The 16,652-nt window shown below is 53.8% G+C and overlaps 2 protein-coding genes across 9 annotated transcripts in view; one reads left to right on the top strand and one right to left on the bottom strand.

Annotated features, from left to right (window-relative positions):
* The window catches only part of ATG7 (autophagy related 7), a 228,897-nt gene extending 218,186 nt beyond the window's left edge, over nt 1-10,711 (top strand). For all 4 annotated transcript variants that reach the window (XM_029917408.1, XM_029917411.1, XM_029917412.1 and 1 more), the window contains one exon: nt 10,419-10,711. Coding sequence is in view for 1 of the 4 variants with exons in the window: in XM_029917412.1 (XP_029773272.1) it covers nt 10,419-10,451 (33 nt within the window). In the remaining 3 variants the exon portion in view is untranslated. The remainder of the gene's footprint in view (nt 1-10,418) is intronic.
* A 635-nt stretch (nt 10,712-11,346) lies between these two features.
* Nucleotides 11,347-16,652, bottom strand: part of VGLL4 (vestigial like family member 4) — a 154,355-nt gene continuing 149,049 nt past the window's right edge. For all 5 annotated transcript variants that reach the window (XM_029917419.1, XM_029917421.1, XM_029917420.1 and 2 more), the window contains 2 exons: nt 14,504-14,627; nt 11,347-14,098 (listed from right to left, as the gene is read on the bottom strand). In XM_029917419.1, the coding sequence (XP_029773279.1) occupies nt 13,827-14,098; nt 14,504-14,627 (396 nt within the window). In that variant the 3' untranslated portion in view covers nt 11,347-13,826. The remainder of the gene's footprint in view (nt 14,099-14,503; nt 14,628-16,652) is intronic.

Raw genomic sequence — 16,652 nt, 5'->3', positions numbered from 1 at the left:
AGTGGGGAAGGCGGGTGCATTCTCCACCAGAGGACTCTCATGCCGGAAGTTGCCCCAAGAGTTCTAGCTACTTCCTGTCCTCTTCCTCGCCCAGCCCTCGGCTGCCTGGTGCCTGGGAGGCTGTGGCGCTGGGGGCTGGTCTTCCATGAGAAGAGGGGCTGGGTCATAATCCCTCTCCCAAATTATGCCCAGAAGAGGCCAGGCTGGAGAAGGTAGTGAATGTTGAGAGTCCGAGGGTAGAAGAGCAAGCAGGCATCTTTAAAAAGGAAGGCCCCAGAGCAGTCACGTACAAGACAAAATGCAGAGCCCTGGGCAGGGGATGGAGAAGGAATCATTTCATCCCCACAGAAGGAGGATGAGAAAGGCGTGCGTGTGGAGTGTGAGCAGGGGGCCCTGGGTGCTCGTGACAGACAGCAAGGGCACCTGGAAGTCCCCTGCAGGGTGGCAGTGTTCAGTCACCACGGTGGCCCTAGCCATCTGCTTCAGCCTTCCCGGTGCAGACTTTGCCCTTTCTCTCCTCTCTTGTTTGTCCCTTATGGTCATCACCTGCAGATGCCAGCAAGCCTAGCCGGTTCACGTAAGCTACATCTGCCTTGGTAGAAAGGCAGAGGATCTGGAAGTTTTCAGGCCCCAGGTATGGACACAGATGCTGGGGCACACAGTCTGTCCTCTCGCAGTCTGGACTTACTATGAGGGAGAGGGCAGAGTTATTTCTGAGTTGCCCTGAGTCCCCATCGTGTGGTGTGAGCTCCGGGCAGGAATCTGGGAACTGGGAAGTCAGAAGCTGGGTCTTTACCCAGGGGCACCTCCCATGGCCCTCCCCAGGCCCACAGTGCAGGCCTGAAAGGCCCGCCCTCTAGGGAGGCTCCCCACCTACTTCTTACAGCGCATCCTTTGGGACCAGCAGCCACCCTGCCCCGAGGCCCTTAGAATCTAGAAGCAAGAATTGGCCACCACTGTGCATCACCTTGGCCTGGTTGGGGATCTGACGGCAGTGCCCAGGAAGGACAATAAGGGTCTCTGTGGTCTGGAGCCCGGGCCTACCTTGGAAAGTTGGCCCCACTGCCTGCTTACTCCATGGGCTCCTGCCAAGGGAGACCCACGACCTTGCCCTACCAGGCTTTGGAGCTTGGAAGGCAAGGGACTGACTTGCCGGAGTCCCCAGCAACCATCTAGACTGAGGATCTTTATTGTTTGATTCTTGGGTATTATGTTTGCACCGAAAGTCCCTATTTCCCTTCTTCTCTGTGGTGTCATATATGAAGCAGAAGGCACTGAACCACTGTCCACTCTGTGTATGCAGCCAGACTCTGTGCCAGAGCTCAGGGCACAGCGGTGAACGCAGCCTAGACCACCTTCCCCCCGCCGTGGCTCATGTTCCCAGAGGGAATCCGGCAGATGCAATGACTGGAATATAGTGACGAGTCCTGGTCAGGCGCTAGAGGAACCTTATGGGCCATTTGCCCGGGAGAACAAGGGGAGGCCATCTCAGAGGGCTGATCAGAGAAGACCCCAGCAGCCCCACAGGCAGGAGCCAGCCAGGCAAGGTGGTCATGTGGAGGGTCTTCGATGCCGAAGGGAGGCACGTGTGAGCCCCTGGCACCAGGGAGCGGCTCCCAAGCGCAGGTGGCTGGCAGCCCTGAGCACGGAGTCCTGGGAGGGGAGCTTGGAGAAGCGGACAGGACTGGGCATGGGGCCTGGCAGCCCAGAGACAGGTATGGATCACATTCTTTCTGTGTGAACGACCCGGGGGGGCCAACCGGGGGTCAGTGACACCTGAGGACAACAGATCCTGTACTGGGTGGATATCCAGAGTCTCTAGAGTGACCCCAGAAATAGCCTGCCTCCCTCCTCAGGCTCCCAGGGTGTCTCCCTTGGGGCTGTGGCAGAGACCTGCAGGATGCTGTGCAGTAGGGTGGGGCAGGGGGCTTTGCCAGGCCACCTCCTCCCCTCCCTTCCTGTCCACGAACCTGACCTAGGATGTCAGGGACCGAGGGCAGGTCCACAGTCTGCTGGCCATGGGAGCCGTACAGTCCCTGCCCTCTCTCTGGGCCTTGGCTGTGATTGGGCCCCCATCCTGGGCAGCCCTGCCTGGCTAGCCCTCTGGTAGCATGTGTCTCTGGCTGGCTGTCCCCCAAAATCTTTTGGGGGATGTCTTCTGGATGCCTCTTCCTCTGCTGGTCCCCATGTTCCCTCAGAAGTACTCTGAAGGAGCTCCCCGACAACCGGAATGGGGCTGAATGTCGCCACTGTTTCCCACAGCCCAGAGGAAGGCACTGCCCACCTGGACGACCAGAGATGGACATCCCTGCCCCCAGCTTTGCCGAGTGCTGCTTCCTCAGTAAATGTTCTTTAATAAGTGATTGCACACGAGTGAACGAATGAGTGGTTTTAAGTGAGATGCGTTTGGAAACACGATGGCGGCTTCCTTCCTTCCCAAGTGGACGGAACCCTGGCCGAGAAGTCTGCTGGGAGGCCGCATCTGCTGTCCTCATCTGGCCCCCGGCCAGCGCCACCCCCTTGATCCCTCTGTCCTTCCCACAGGAAGACACACACTCGTGAGGATCCCAGAGAGGAGGTGCAGGGAGCAGGGCTGCTCAGAGGCCCTAGAGAGATCTGAATATTTCCATATTTATATTAAAAAATAAAGAAATGCCAAACTGGGTTTCAGAAACTGTGGTGTATTTTAGATGTTTACATTTAACACACACACACACAAATATAATCGTGCCATTCACAGGGTAATTACAGTGTTTATAAAAGAAAAACCTGGGTTCATGGCAGGCTCCAGCCAGTGTGGTCCAGAACGGGGACCCAAGTTTGCAACTGGATGATGAATGGCTCTTCTTAAATGTGCCTCTGTCATTCGGAGAGAGCGGAAAGCCAAACCTTAGAGCCCCTTGGCCATGTGCGATCCGTGCGATCCCGCTACCCGTTCTGCCCAGCCTCTCGTGATGGCTCCCGGTGTTGGAAGTGTCCCCTGACTCGAGTGGTGGCCCCAGGCCTGCCGCCCTCCCGCCTGCTCTGGCTGCCAGGGCTGAGCACAGGGAGGCTCTGTTAGGCTGTGACCTGGGGGGCCAGGCTGTCGGCTGGCCAGGAGCAGCACAGGCCTCATGCAGGAGCGTGGGCTCACCTCCTGGCGGGGGTCAGAAGACAGAGGTGGGGGGACCCCAGTAGCAGGGACAGGTCGGAGGCTGGCCTGGCCTGTCCCGAGCCCTGGGTTTCCCCGTGGTTCCTGTGTGTGCTGTCGGCCGCGGGGCTGCTCACTGTGTGTCAGTGTAACAGAGGGTCCAGGAAGCAGGTTCAGAGACTGTCCTTCGTCAGTTTTGGGGAAGGAATTGTGTTTCATAATAAGGAAGTGGTGAGATCAAGTGGAAAGGGTCTCCAACCTCCTCCTGACCAGCTCGGTCTCCTTGACGAGTTACATCATTCCCTCGGAGCTCTAGTTGCCCATTTCATCAATGGTCCCAGCACCCTACTTGGGCTCTTGAGGAGACCGAGCACAGGCATGTGTCTGGCCAGACGATGTCACACTGTCCTGACAGACCACACTTCCAGTTGTCACTTGGTGGACATCGGTGTTGTTTCTACTTTTGGACTCTGATGAATAATGCTGTGAAGGCTCGTGTACACAGTTTTGTGTGGATGTAGGTTCTCTTGGGTTCACGTCTGGCAGTGGAATCCTGGGACATCGATGACCGGCCAGCCTGTTTTCCAGCAGTGGCCGCGCCTGAGGGTGCCGGTGCCCCCCCCCGCCCCCCCCCCATCCCCAGCGCCTGTTGCTTGCCTTTCCGATGAGAGCCGTTCTCGTGCATGGGACACAGGGTCTCCTTGGGGTTCTGATTGGCATTTTCCTAAGGATTAATGATGTTCAAGGGTCTTTTCATGTTCTTCAGAGCCATTTATGGCTTTCTTGGAGAAATGTCTACTCAGTTCCTTTGCCTGTTCATACACTAGGCTGTCTTTTTACTACCGAGTTGCTAATGGTCTAGAAATAAGTTCCTTATCCAATCTCTGATCTGTACCTATTTTGTCTTGTTTCTGTGAGTTGTCTTTTCACTTTCCTAATAGTGTCCTTTGAAGCACACATTTTTTTTTTCAGTTTTGGTGAAGTCCTGTGCACCTGTTGTTTTGGCCTGCTTTCTGTGCTTTCAGTTGTTTTTTCCCTTGATTTAATATTTTGAATTTAAATTTTTTTAATGTTTTATTTTTGAGAGAGAAAGAGAGACAGGGTGAGCAGAGCCCAACATGGGGCTCGAACCCACAAACTGTGAGATTATGACCTGAGCCGAAGTCAGATGCTTAAGCGATTAAGCCACCCAGACACCCCAATATTTTGAATATATAAGCATTTTCCTGATGGCTCCGGTTAAAAGGTATGCTCAGATCAGCCTCACCTCCATCTACCCATCATCAGTAGCCATTAAAATGAATTTCTGGTTTTTCATTTGTGTGTTTATTTTTGCAAAATTTTAAAAGAATGTAAAAATTCTCACATTTCCTCTTCCACCTCTTCCACCATCTGTCTTTCTCTCGCTAAGTAAATCCTGGAAATGGCGCCACACTGTTTGTTGGGCTTCCTCGAGTGTTTCAGGGCCAGAGTGGTCCCTGAGGGGGGGGAGGGGCCTTTGTAGCAAATGAATGGCTCAGCTGGTTGGTTCCCCACTGAGGGTCATTTGGGTTTCCAGTCTTTGCCAGTAACAACCCAGAGGGCAATGAATCATGTCCTTTTGTGTTTGTATCTTTAGAGGCGTATTTTAGGACAGACGCCTAACAGTAAGCCCGCTGGGGCAAACTTTGAGAAAAGTAATTCTGTTGGATTCCCCGTGGGGGCCTTGCCTGTGATGTCCCACCAGCATCACAGGGGGGTGCTGGTCTCCCGCAGGCTCACAGACAGAACGCTTGGCCAAGCTTTGGGATTGTCGCCCAGCTGATAGGTGAGAAAACGTTCTGTATAGCTTTGGGGAAAAAATCAACTTTATTAAGGTGGAGAATTTGTGTACAATAAAATGCACCCATTTAAAGCACATAGTTTAGTGAGTTCTGACAGGCCATGTACTTTCTGTCACTGTAGATTAGTTTTGCCACTTGTTGAACTTAAGATGGATCTTCCGTGCCAGGCTTATGTGACTGCACAGTGCCTCTGCGATGTGTACGTGCTGTCTGCATGCGTTTGTAGTTTGTTCCTTCAGGGTGTTCCTTCAAGGTGCACGGAGGTACCACTGTTTGTTTCTCCGTTTGCCTGCCCATGGTCATTGGGGTGGATTCCAGTTTGTGCCTATTACAGACAGAGTTGCTGTGAACATACGTGCACAAGTCTTGTGCACACGTGTTCTCGTGCCTTTGGGGTCCACAGGAGTGGAATGGCCGTACCGTGTGACGTCTGGCTGTACAGGCCACCAGACCTCACTCCCAGCGGCTGTGTGAGAGCTCCTGTCGCTTCCCCCTCACACAGCTTTGTCACCACCAGCCTTTTTCCATTCGGGTGGCTCTAGAAGGTACAGTGTGGTGCCTCTGTGGTTTGCATTTCCCTGAGGACCAAGGATGCTGAGCACCTTTTCTGGTTTTTATTGTCCATTCTATTTCCTTTATTGTGAAGGGTCTATTCATGTCTTTTGCCCATTAAAAGAAAAAGGTTACCTCTCTATTATTGAGCTCTGGGAGGTCTTTATAAATTCTGTTTTTATATGCACTCTGGATATTTTTTTTTCTAGTGGAATAGAGACTAGAAGTTTTGATTTTTGTGGAGGCTCCATATTCTTTCTGGTTAGTAGTTTTTGTATCCTAGTAAGTTTTAGCATTTCTCTTATTCTGAGCTGTTGAACCCCTTTTCTTATGTTTAAAAGCTACTTCCCATATTTTTCTGTGAACTGTCCATGTCTTTGGTTTGTTTAAAAAAGAACCAGTTTAAGGGCGCCTGGGTGGCTCAATCGGTTAGGCATTCAATTTCAGCCCAGGTCGTGATCTTGCAGTTTGTAGGTTCGAGCCCCATGCCAGGCTCTGTGCAGACAGCTCAGAGCCTGGAGCCTGCTTCTGATTCTGTGTCTCCTTCTCTCTTTGCCCCTCCGCCACACACACCGTCTCTCTCTCTCTCTCTCTCTCTCTCTCTCTCAAAAATAAATAATAAAAACGTTTTTTTTAAATTGGTGGGGGGCGCCTGGGTGTCTCAGCCAATTGAGTGGGCAGCTGTGGCTCAGGTCATGATCTCATGGCTTGTGGGTTCAAGCCCTGCATTGGGCTTTGTGCTGACAGCTCAGAGCCAGGAGCTTGCTTCTGATTCTGTCTCCCTTTCTCTCTGCCCCTCCCCCACTTGCGCTGTCTCTCTCAAAGATGAATAAACATTAAAGAAAAATTAGTTTATTGGTCTTTCACATCTTAAAAGTGCTATTTATATTTTATGGAGATTAGCTCTTTATGCAGTGTTTTCTCCCACTTTATTGTGTTTTCAACTTTGCATATAGTGTTTTTTCTATGCATAATTGCACACGTGTGTTTTCACATGATCCAGTATATCTGTTTTATTGCCTATAAATTTTAGGCTATAGGCTCCCCTCTCACAGGTTATAAAGGAGCTCACCCACATTTACCTCTAGTATTTGTATGATTTTCTGTTGTAACATTTAGACCTGTTCTATTTGGAGTGGATTCTTACGTACAATGAGACATGGAATCAATTTTATCTTTTTTTTTAAGTTTATATATTTTGATGCGGCTGGGGAGAGGGGGAGAGCCAGAGAATCCTAAGCAGGCTCCACACTGTCAGTGCAGAACCCTAAGATCAGGATTTGAGTCACAAGCAAGAGTCGAATGCTTAACTGACCGAGTCACCCAGGCGCCCCAGTTTTATCTTTTTGCAAATGACCGTCTGGTTGTCCCCATATCATTTATTAAAAAGTCCATCTTTTTGTAATGTTTGAGATCATATTCCCCAGACCTTTATCATGAAGCTACTACATTTCCATATGCACCTGGACATACCGCTCTGTTGTTTCTGGACTCGTTTTGTTCCATTGGCCCATCTGCCTGTTCCCATGGTGATGTAACCCTCTCTAAATTGTAGACTTTAGGGCATGTTTGAACATACAGTAAGGGAACCTCCTCGTTGCTTGTCTTCGCCAAGGTTTTCCTAGATTATCTTGCTTATGTATTTTTCCTCATAAACCTTAGAACCAGCCTGTCTAGCTCCAGAAAAGATACTTGATTTTTTAAAATTGAGAGCGTGGTAAATATGAACTTGGGTGAGGCGGATGTGTTTATTGCCGTCGAATCGCCCTGTGCCCAAATCCCCATTGTCTCGGCTTCCTTTTCCTAAGACTCTCGCGAGGACCCTGCAGGCTGTGCTGTGGATGGCAGGCACTTCTGTAGGTTCACTCCCTCTGAGCTCATCTCTTGCACTGCTTGTAATGGGCTCTTCTCTCTCTCTCTTTTCCTGCTGGATGCCTTTGCATGTATGGAGGCGGGGCCTCGTTGTTGGCAACTTTACACCTTGTCCCTTATTGAACACTGTATCATCTTTATTCATCTTAGTATTTATTTCTTTGGATTTTCTAGATGTACTTGAGCATCATCTGCAAAAAGATCATTTATCTCTTCCTTACAGTATATTTTTATTTTTTTGTTTATTTTGAGATAAAGAGAGAGAGCATGAGCAGGGAAGGGGCAGAGAGAGACATGGAGAGAGAGAATCCCAAGCACAGAGCCCAACATGAGGATCGAACCCATTAATCATGAGACCATGACCTGAGCTGAAATCAAGATTCAGGAGCTCAACCAACCGAGCCCCCCAGGCGCCCCTGAATATTTTTAAAGCTTTGTGTTACGTATTGCCAGATCTCTTCTGTGAAACAATATGGTACCAATTTATGTTCCTGCTCGAAGTGTTCTGCCACTCCCTTGCCAACTCTGAGCATCAACGTTTTTTAAATCTTTGCCAGTTTAATACAACCTTCATTCATTATGAAGAGGACATCCACGGGGCCCCTTCTGTGCCAGGTGCTTGAAGGAGGCTGAGGACGCAGATCCCGTCCCCACCCCTGCCCACCCCGAGTCCTTTTTCTCAGGTGAGGGGACACTAAAGTTTGTTTCCCCCCCAGCTTTCCCGAGCAATGACTGACACAAATCGTACAAATTTAGGTTTTAGAAAGTGGTGATTTCATGTACGTTATGGCATGATTGCCACTGTTAAGTTCACCACAGGCATCACCTCACGCGGCTGTCTTGGGGGGGTCCCCAGTCCCCAGTAGATCATAGTTGTCACTGTAGTCGCCATGGCGCGTGCACTGCACCTCCAGAACGCCAAGTCTGTACCCTCTGGCCAACGTCTCCTCTTTTCCCCCAGCCCCTGGCAACAACCATCTGCTCTCTGGTTCTCGGAGTTCAACTTTTTAAGGTTCCATCTTGAAGTGAGATTGTAACGGTAGTTATGGAGCCTTAAGTTTCTAGAAGTTTACAGTTGCAACTGCTGCCTCCCTGAGCCAGGAGGATGGGAAAGGGACTGGCTACCTCCTCAGGCCCAGGGAGCTCCTTCTGGAAAATCCCTGAGTAGTTGTGTAAACCACCCCCCAGTCCCACTCTGGGGGGTCCTGTTATCGTAAGCCCTCCGGGCGCCTCACTCGATGCCCTGGGCCCTGCAGGGCCCAGGCCAGTACCTCTCCCACCCCTACCCCCACATGTGCAAAGGCAGGGCTGGGTGCTCAGGACCCTTCCCCATGGCCAAGATGCAACAAAACGGGTGATAAAATGGAGGGCGGCTCTCTGGAGCGCCGCTTTCCCATAAAGCCCCACCCTGGGCCTGACCCCCCAGTGTCCATTCACAGAGGGCACTGCTGGTCCCTGGCTGGCATCCCTCCCACCCTTGGAGGCTATAGCCCACCAGCACGGCCCCTTCCTCCATGCAGCCTGCCCAGGTTGCTCACCCGCCCCTCCCCACACGCCTGTGCTCCCAGCTCCACCCCAGCCGGCCGTGTGATCCAGGGCAGGCCGTCTTCCCTCCCCGGATGGGTTTCCATCGCACCTCGCAGGCAGTGTGGGGAGCCCAGAAGCGGGTATTTGTACCAGTATGTGCAGCTGTAACAGGAAAGGGCTCCACAAATGTGTGTTTATTGAGTGAAAGCATGGATGAGCCCCACCAGCACTAGTGGCTGGTTTCCCATTGAGGGGCTCTGAATCAGAGGATCATCACATCCAGGGGCTCCTAAGTGCAGCCTTGGTTCGAGATGCAGCTGCCCCTCGCCCCCACCAAATCCCAACTGAGGGCCCAGACCCCAGAGTCCGCTTCAAGTCATGCTGTGGCCCTGCTGGTGAGGAGCTGGACCCAGAGAAATGCAGGGCCTGCCTGGCCCCATTCAGGTGGCTGGACCCCAGACCAAGCTCCTCCCCTCCACATCCTGCTCCAGCTGGCATCTGGATCTTGGCTCGTGCAGTCCCATCCTGGTGTTATCTGGGGAGGCAGACTGTACGTACAAAGGGAGGTGGGTGAGAGGCACACCCACCACCAGCCCTCAGCCCAGGCAACTGGGACCTCAGGATAAAGGAAATTTCCTTCTCTCTGTTTATTTTCCACATCCCTGACTTTGAAAGCCAAGCTAGTGTTGATATTTACCTTGGCCGGGCCTCCTCATCTCCCCAGGCCAGCCTCGTGTAAACATGATGTTCCTTCTCAGCTCTGCTAGGGTTGAGGTGGCCTTTTTGCAACCAATTCTAGGAATTTTGAAAGTCTGAAGGCATAAGTTCAGGGACAAACCCCTCAGGGATCCCAGGGTGTGAGAAGCCCTGGGGGGGCTGCAGAGAGCGAGCCAGACCTGTGGGGGACAGCTGGGCGGGGCCTCCCGGCCTGCTTCCTCCTGTCAGGGCAGCGCAGCTGAGGGAGCCTCACTGTCCCCATAGAGGTTGGCCCCAGAAGTCTTGGGCTCCCCAAAGACACACAAGGAGGGGCAGAGGCACCATCTGGCTGTGCCTCCTGAGGCTGGTGGGCAGAGAGCTTACGCCCATGGGACAGCCAGCTCTTCCGTGCTTGTCCCGGTGTGCCTGACACCTAGACCGAAGCTGACATGCCGCCCAGGGGCGAGAGCCCACCATGTGACAAGTGTGCACCCACACGGGCTGGGCCCCCTCCAAGCAAGTGCGTAAGCCAGAGACGGCTGCCGTGCTGCAGGCAGTGGGGGCGAGGGGCGCTCTCACTCCCTGGTCAGATCTGGGCACCCCCCCGCCCCCGGCGGCCTCAGCAGTGAGGCCTCAGGTAACTGACTTCCCTTCTCTGTGATTTGCTCTCATTATACAAGAAATAGGGTGTCCGTCCTTAGGGACAAGGGTGTTGAGAGGCGTGCAGTGTGTCACCGGCAAGTGGGAGCCGTTGTCACACCGCATCAGCAGGCGCCACTGGCCGGCTCCACATTGACCATCTCCCCTTCTCCACACAGATCTGGGACATGAGTGACGACGAGACGGTGTGATGCGGCCCACCCTTGCTGTGGCTGGCTTCTCCCTGGCTGCCCGCAGAGCTCTCCGTTGCCTGAGTGGGACTGCCGCCTCTAGGACGGGTGACTCTGGGCCCTGCGCCCAGCCAACCTTTGTGGTCCCCTCCCCCGTGCACTTTGAGGACCAGCGCCCCCTCTCCACTGCCCAGGAGCTTCTGGGGCTCTCCATTTCTCATGATCCCGCCAGTCCTGAGCTAAATAATAACCTTGGCTTTGGCATTGCCACTGATCTGGGACTTGGTGCCCTCCATGAGTTCTTTTTTTTTTCTGGTTGTCAAGTGTTTGACAGAACAGACCCCCAGGATCCTTCCTACGATGGCCCCGGTGGGACAGGGAAGCGTCAACCCAGCACACAGCCACTCAGGAGATGAGACAGCAGCTCGTCCCGGCAGCCACGGGGCGGGATGCAAACCCCACAGAGGGGCCTGTGGGCACCAGCAAGGGCTGCCGTCCCCGTGAGCTCGGCCCGCCTGGTCTGCTGGGGAGGGAGGGAAGCAAGGCTGACTTCCGTGCAGGACAGCAGGGCCCGCGCTCGGCCCAGTGAGCCCAGGACTCCCCAGTGCACAGAGCCTGGCGCCCCCCCGCCCCCGCCGGTCCTCAGCTGTGGGTGGAGCGCCCGCACGTCCCTGCCCAGCGGAGGAAAGACGCCATGGCCGGGGGCTGGCCTCACACCGCGGCCCACTCTCAAGCAAGGGGAGTCCTCTGCGGTCTCAGCCTAGGACGCAAGCTAGAATGGAGTCTGGGGCTGGCTCTAACAGGGGTGGGGTGTGGTGGGTCTCGAGTCCCAGTGGCGGTGTTCCCAGTGGCCTGTGCGGGATCTGTCGGTGCTGGGCCCTCCCCCAGGGCCCACGGGTCACACACACACACAGCCTGTGGTTTAAGAGCACTTTATTATTGTTCTTAAGGCTACTTTTAAGTACAAAAAAAAAGATGGCCTGCCAAACCTTTTTTTTTTTTCTTCCAGGAAAACAGGCCACAGAGAATGGTATATTACAGATTTACAAACGTGGAGAGAACGGTCAGAACGCACTGCAGCGGCGTGGCTCTGTGAAGGCCTCCCTGTGCTCCTCCCCAGGCTGGGGAGCGGGTCCTTTCCCCGTGAAAGGTTTGGTTTGCTGCTTCCCGCATGCCCGGCGCCCTCCAGGGTACTGCCTATCCCAGATAGGCCGGCGCCCCGGGCCGTCCCTCCCGAAGCGCGGACAGACACACGGCCGTCCGTCCTAGGAGCCCGCTCTTCACAGAGCCCGCCGGCAGTGGGGTTGTTTTCCTGTGAGCGCTCAGTAGCCTGTAGCAATAACAAACTAGTGGCTATTAAGGCAGATGCAGTATTCTCATAGAATAACTGTGTTCCTGCACTTTTACAGACAAATCTACGACAAAAAAAAAAAAAAAAAAAAAAGATCAACTTTTTTTTCCAAACAAAAAAATGATTACAATAGGAAAGGGGAAAATTAAATAGCTACATATCATTAACAAATTAATTGTTCTTCAAAAAATACCTACAAATTTCTCTGTACATTCTTTACGCACAGCGTAATGATGGTCTTAAAGTTACCTATATAAAAAAAGTGTTCTCACTGATTCTTCCTACAGAAAATACAGGGGCCTGAACGCGAAAGCCTGGAAGCCCGGTTAAGTGGGAGTGAAGTGTGTGCAGGGGCGAGAGGAGAAGGGCTTTTCTCTCACCTTTTCAAAGCCCTCCGGCCACCCTGTGACCACACAAGGGCCAGTCCGCTGACCTTTTTTGCCCAGGGACAATTTTCAGAATTAACCAGCTAACCTGTCTTTTTCGTACACTGGAAACCAGCCTCCAGGGCTCTGCTGAGTCCACAGTGCCTCATGGGGGAGGCGGTCACCCGGGTCACCTGGGCAGGTGTCCTCTGCAGCCCTCTGGTGGGTGAGGCTGGAATGTTGTGCGGGGGGCAGGGGGGGGGGCTAGAAATGTATGTTTAACTAAAAAAAGAGGAGCAGCTGTGGGACATCCACAGCTGTGTCCGTCATGCTTTCTCTTCGCCTAATTCCTAGTTAGTAGCTATTACTCTAGCAAACGATAATAAATGCAGTAATAACTGTATAAAGTCAGAGGAATGTATACTGCCTTGGCCCCAGCGTACAAGGAAGCACACCAAATACCACATCACAGATTGTCAGTGATCTGCTGCTCAGCCAAGAGGGTTGAAAGGGAGCAGTTCCTGCAGGGCGGAAAGTGGGAAGACACAAATCCCAACTCCCCTGGGAGCGAGTCCTAAGCAGACAGGGATGCACAAACTCCACGTCAGCCTGCAGCCAACACTCCAGCATCGCGCGCTGCGGCCGACCCCGCGCCCCACTGGCCGTCCCCAGGGCGGGAGGAGCGTTTGGGATCAAACACAAATCTCAGAGTACAACTGTACCAGCAGTAAGTATATCTAGGACTGTAACTAACAAAAATAACCTAATTCCGAAAAGAAGCTAGTAAGGATTAAAGGTTCCTGTTTACTATCTATACAATTAATAGAAACCAGCTATTTTTCTCCATTAAAACATGCATCACGTTGAAAGCACTATAGAATCCTCCACCCTCAGCTCTAGTCTAACAAACTGCAGTGTTTACGAAAGGTAAAATGCCCGTGATCGGTAGAGTCTGCAGTCCAGTTGCGAGCACCTGAAATCTAGAGAGAAAGACCTATAACCTGTATGAGACTTCCCCTTCCAAAGCTGTTTTGTCTAAATTAAAATAACAAAAACAATAAAACAAAAACACACAAATGGTCAGAAATGTCATCTTTAAACCCTTTGTTTCTCAGCAGTTTGCCCTCAGAGTACTAGCATCTCACATAAAGTTGTCAGGCAGGCGACTCCAGCCCTCCTCCAATAGTGCAAATCAGACGCGACAGTTCTCTGTTCTCTTCAAGTAGACGCACGCACGCACGCACGCGCGGGCCAGACCAAACACGCAATGGAAGCCAAGCCACACACCCTGGTCTCGAGAAGCAAATTAAAAAGCACAAAGCATGTCACCAACGGCATGGCCTGTGACTGAGGAAGCGTGCGCCGCGGAGCCCCGGCCCCCACCAGGACAGCAGACCTGCGCCAGAGCTCTCTTTGGTAACCGAGGCAGGACGCTACCTCCGGGGTCCCACGCGCAGCTCCTGCTGTCATGTTGGAGGGTCCCTGGGCACGAATACCAACCAAGGACAAAACAGAACAAAATTCCCAACGACATGGTTTTTGCGAATAAACCCTTCCCTACCCTTCCCCCACCCCACCCCCACGATTTTTTTGTTTTGTTTTTCTGTTTTTTAAGCACTGACTGTTCAAAGCTCAGGCAAACCATGCAGATTGACATCTTGTTCAAGGGCAGTGCTCCCTTCACGAGACCACGGAGGGCGAGTGACTGTGGTTGACCATGTGCGCCGAGGGGCTGGCCGGCTGGCCCCTGCGTGAGGCCGACTCGGGGCTGCTGGATGCGCCGTCCTTGGCCGCCTTGATCTGAAGCCACGTATCCCCCAGGGCTTTGGCGAAGTGGTCGTCCACGGAGCCCGTGATGGACACCGAGTTGGGCGCCGGCTCGGGCTCCTTGTAGTTCTTGCCCAGGCTCCTGCGGAAGTGCTCCTCCACCACGGGGTCGCAGGTGGTGGTGGCTGTAGGGGGTTAGGACAGCAGTCGGTCAGGGCTCTGGGGACACAGGGCCCGACCCCACCTGCCCCCGCTGGGCATTTGGGCAGGTCACTTCTCTGACCTTGTAACAGGGCAACCTGCCATCCTGGGCTCGGTGTGAGTTCAGAGAGAAATTGTGGTCGTAACTGTAGACCGTGTCTCAACTACAGTGGGATCCTGGAGGTGTCTTCCCTCTGTCCCCACTCAAACCAGACACAATGCAGGGTGCATATGGGCTCCAAAAACCACACTTTTTCAACCTCTATGAAACCAGCTCCAGGGGCTAGTGGCTCTGTCCACAGCACGATGCAGAAGGAAAGCAAACACTTCACTTGGAGCCTATTCAACGAGGAAGCCCAGGCCCCCGCCCCACAAACAGGGTGACTTACAGCTCGGGGCCCGCCGGTAGCTGGCTGGCCCGGCCGCCACGCAGCCGCTGTGCGCGATGGGGCAGTGGGACAGGTTGCAGTTGCGGGTGCTGGCGGAGGCGCACGTGATCACCGAAGGCCGGTTCTGGGGAGAAGAGGAGGCTGGGGTCAGCTCTGGCTTCGGCAAGCAGACAGGGAGCAGGGCCGCTTGCTCACCCCAGCTGGGACCCTGGTCCTGATGTCGTCGCCATGGCTGCGAGGCAGGACCAGTGTCCATGTCCCTCCACCACCAGGGGCAGGCACCAACCCTGCCTGCAGAGAACCCAGCTCCTCCGCACAGGCCCTCATCAGTACCCTCCCCTCCTCTGCCCTGGGCCTGTCCGTCCTGACCAGAGACAAAGCCCAGCCTCTCTGCTGCCTCCGACGTCAAAACTGAAGAAAACTTGCTAAACAGCAGCAAACTCACGGTGAGGGGGCCTCTGTGGGTGCGTGAGAAGCCTTCATGGCTCCTCCAGTCAAGTCCCCAGAGCAGCCCAGTCCCTGCCTTTCTCAGGATGTGCCCCGTACCTCTAGGGGTTCTCAAAACAATCCCAGGACTCTTCCAACATACTCGGTTTCTACTTACGCGACAGAGAGCTCAAGTTGGTTTCTACTATGACCACACGGACCATGACAGAGACAGAAGCACAGGACGTGTCTCACGCCTACCCCATCAGCGGTGCCAACACCTGCCTGCCCCACGAAGGCCAATACCGTCTCCCTGGTCAACTCTACTCATCCTTTAAAACCCTGTTCAACTACCCTCCCTGTGAAGCCCTTTACAGCCACCTGCCCGTTCAGCCAGTCACCCACCCCGTCCAAGTGTGCCCGAGACACCAGCACCTGGCCCCTCTGACCCACACACACCTCAGAGCAAGGACCAGGAAGCATCTCTGGATGCCTAGACCTTGGCATAGTGCCCAGGACAGAGCTCTGTTTATCAAAGAGCTGCCAAAGGTGCCAGCCAGGAGACACCTGGATGTGCCCTGAATGCCAAGACAGCTGGAAGAGAGCTGCTGAGGGACCCCAGAGGGCCCAGGGATGAGAGCAATGTCAATGTGAGAGGAATTGGGGCTTGTCCAGCCCTGGCCTTTCTTTTTAAAGATTTCAACCGGTAGCCAGGAGAAAGATACAGAAAGCTTGCATGGCAAACCTTCCCATGATGGGAAATGAACAAGAGTGAAAAACACGTTCTGTGATAAAGATCTGGACCTCCAAGGATGGGCCAGGATGTGCTTGGGTCCAACATGAAATTACTCACATCCAAGATGGGGGACAATGGGGCTTAACAGCAGCATGTGAAGGAGAAATCGGGAGTTTCATTACTAGCTCAACACATCAGCAACGGGGATGGAGTGTGTGCGGCCCACCCCAGAATGGATACAAATGGCACGGCGAGAACGCGGCTCTGAAGCAGGTAGACTGGCGGTGAATGCCAGCCCTCGACCTGCACACCCCTCCAGCCGCCATTTCTCCACTTGGGACAAAGGAAGAGGAACAGCTGAAGAGGGCTTGGAGGATGGCGTGGGGCGAGGGGTAGGGGACAAACCTGTGGTGACAGAGGAGTCCTGCCCTTCAGGGGCCGGTCCTACTGCCCCTGGAGGACAGCCTGCAGCTTGGAGCCCACTTTCTGAAGGATCTTTTGAACACCGAGTCGTGTTCCCCCCACCTCCTACCCTCCATCCAGGAGGCAGGGCTAAGGCCCCTGGCCAAGCTGCAAATCTGACCCAGGCATGGGGTCCACTCCTCAGCCAGACTCAGTAGGAGATTCAGACTGGCCTCAGGAGCCGTGGGTGGGCTGCGCCAGGCTGGCTGGGAGGGGGAGCAGCAGGGACCGGGACCGGCACAGAGCCAGGGAAGGGAGGGCCTGGCTTCCCCAGCCACTCTCCCAGGCAAGGGCTGGCCCTTCCTTCCTGATACTGCTGTACCCATGACCCTGGGCTCCAGGAGACACCCCGGTCCTCCCGGTAAAACTCCCTTCCTTTTGTGCTTACATCAGCTCAGGCTAGTTTCTGTTCCTTGGGACTGGGGCCGTGGCTGACAGAATGTCACAAAGTGGAGACATGTTTTGGGGAAGGTGTCACGGAAGGCAAAGAAATGCAAAGTGCCCTAGGATGACTTTAGGGAAGCT

The sequence above is a fragment of the Suricata suricatta genome, chromosome 12 (genome assembly GCF_006229205.1).
Source record: "Suricata suricatta isolate VVHF042 chromosome 12, meerkat_22Aug2017_6uvM2_HiC, whole genome shotgun sequence".
NCBI lineage: Eukaryota > Metazoa > Chordata > Mammalia > Carnivora > Herpestidae > Suricata > Suricata suricatta.
Note: the sequence above shows the minus strand (reverse complement) of the source record. Positions and strands in the feature narration are given on the sequence as shown.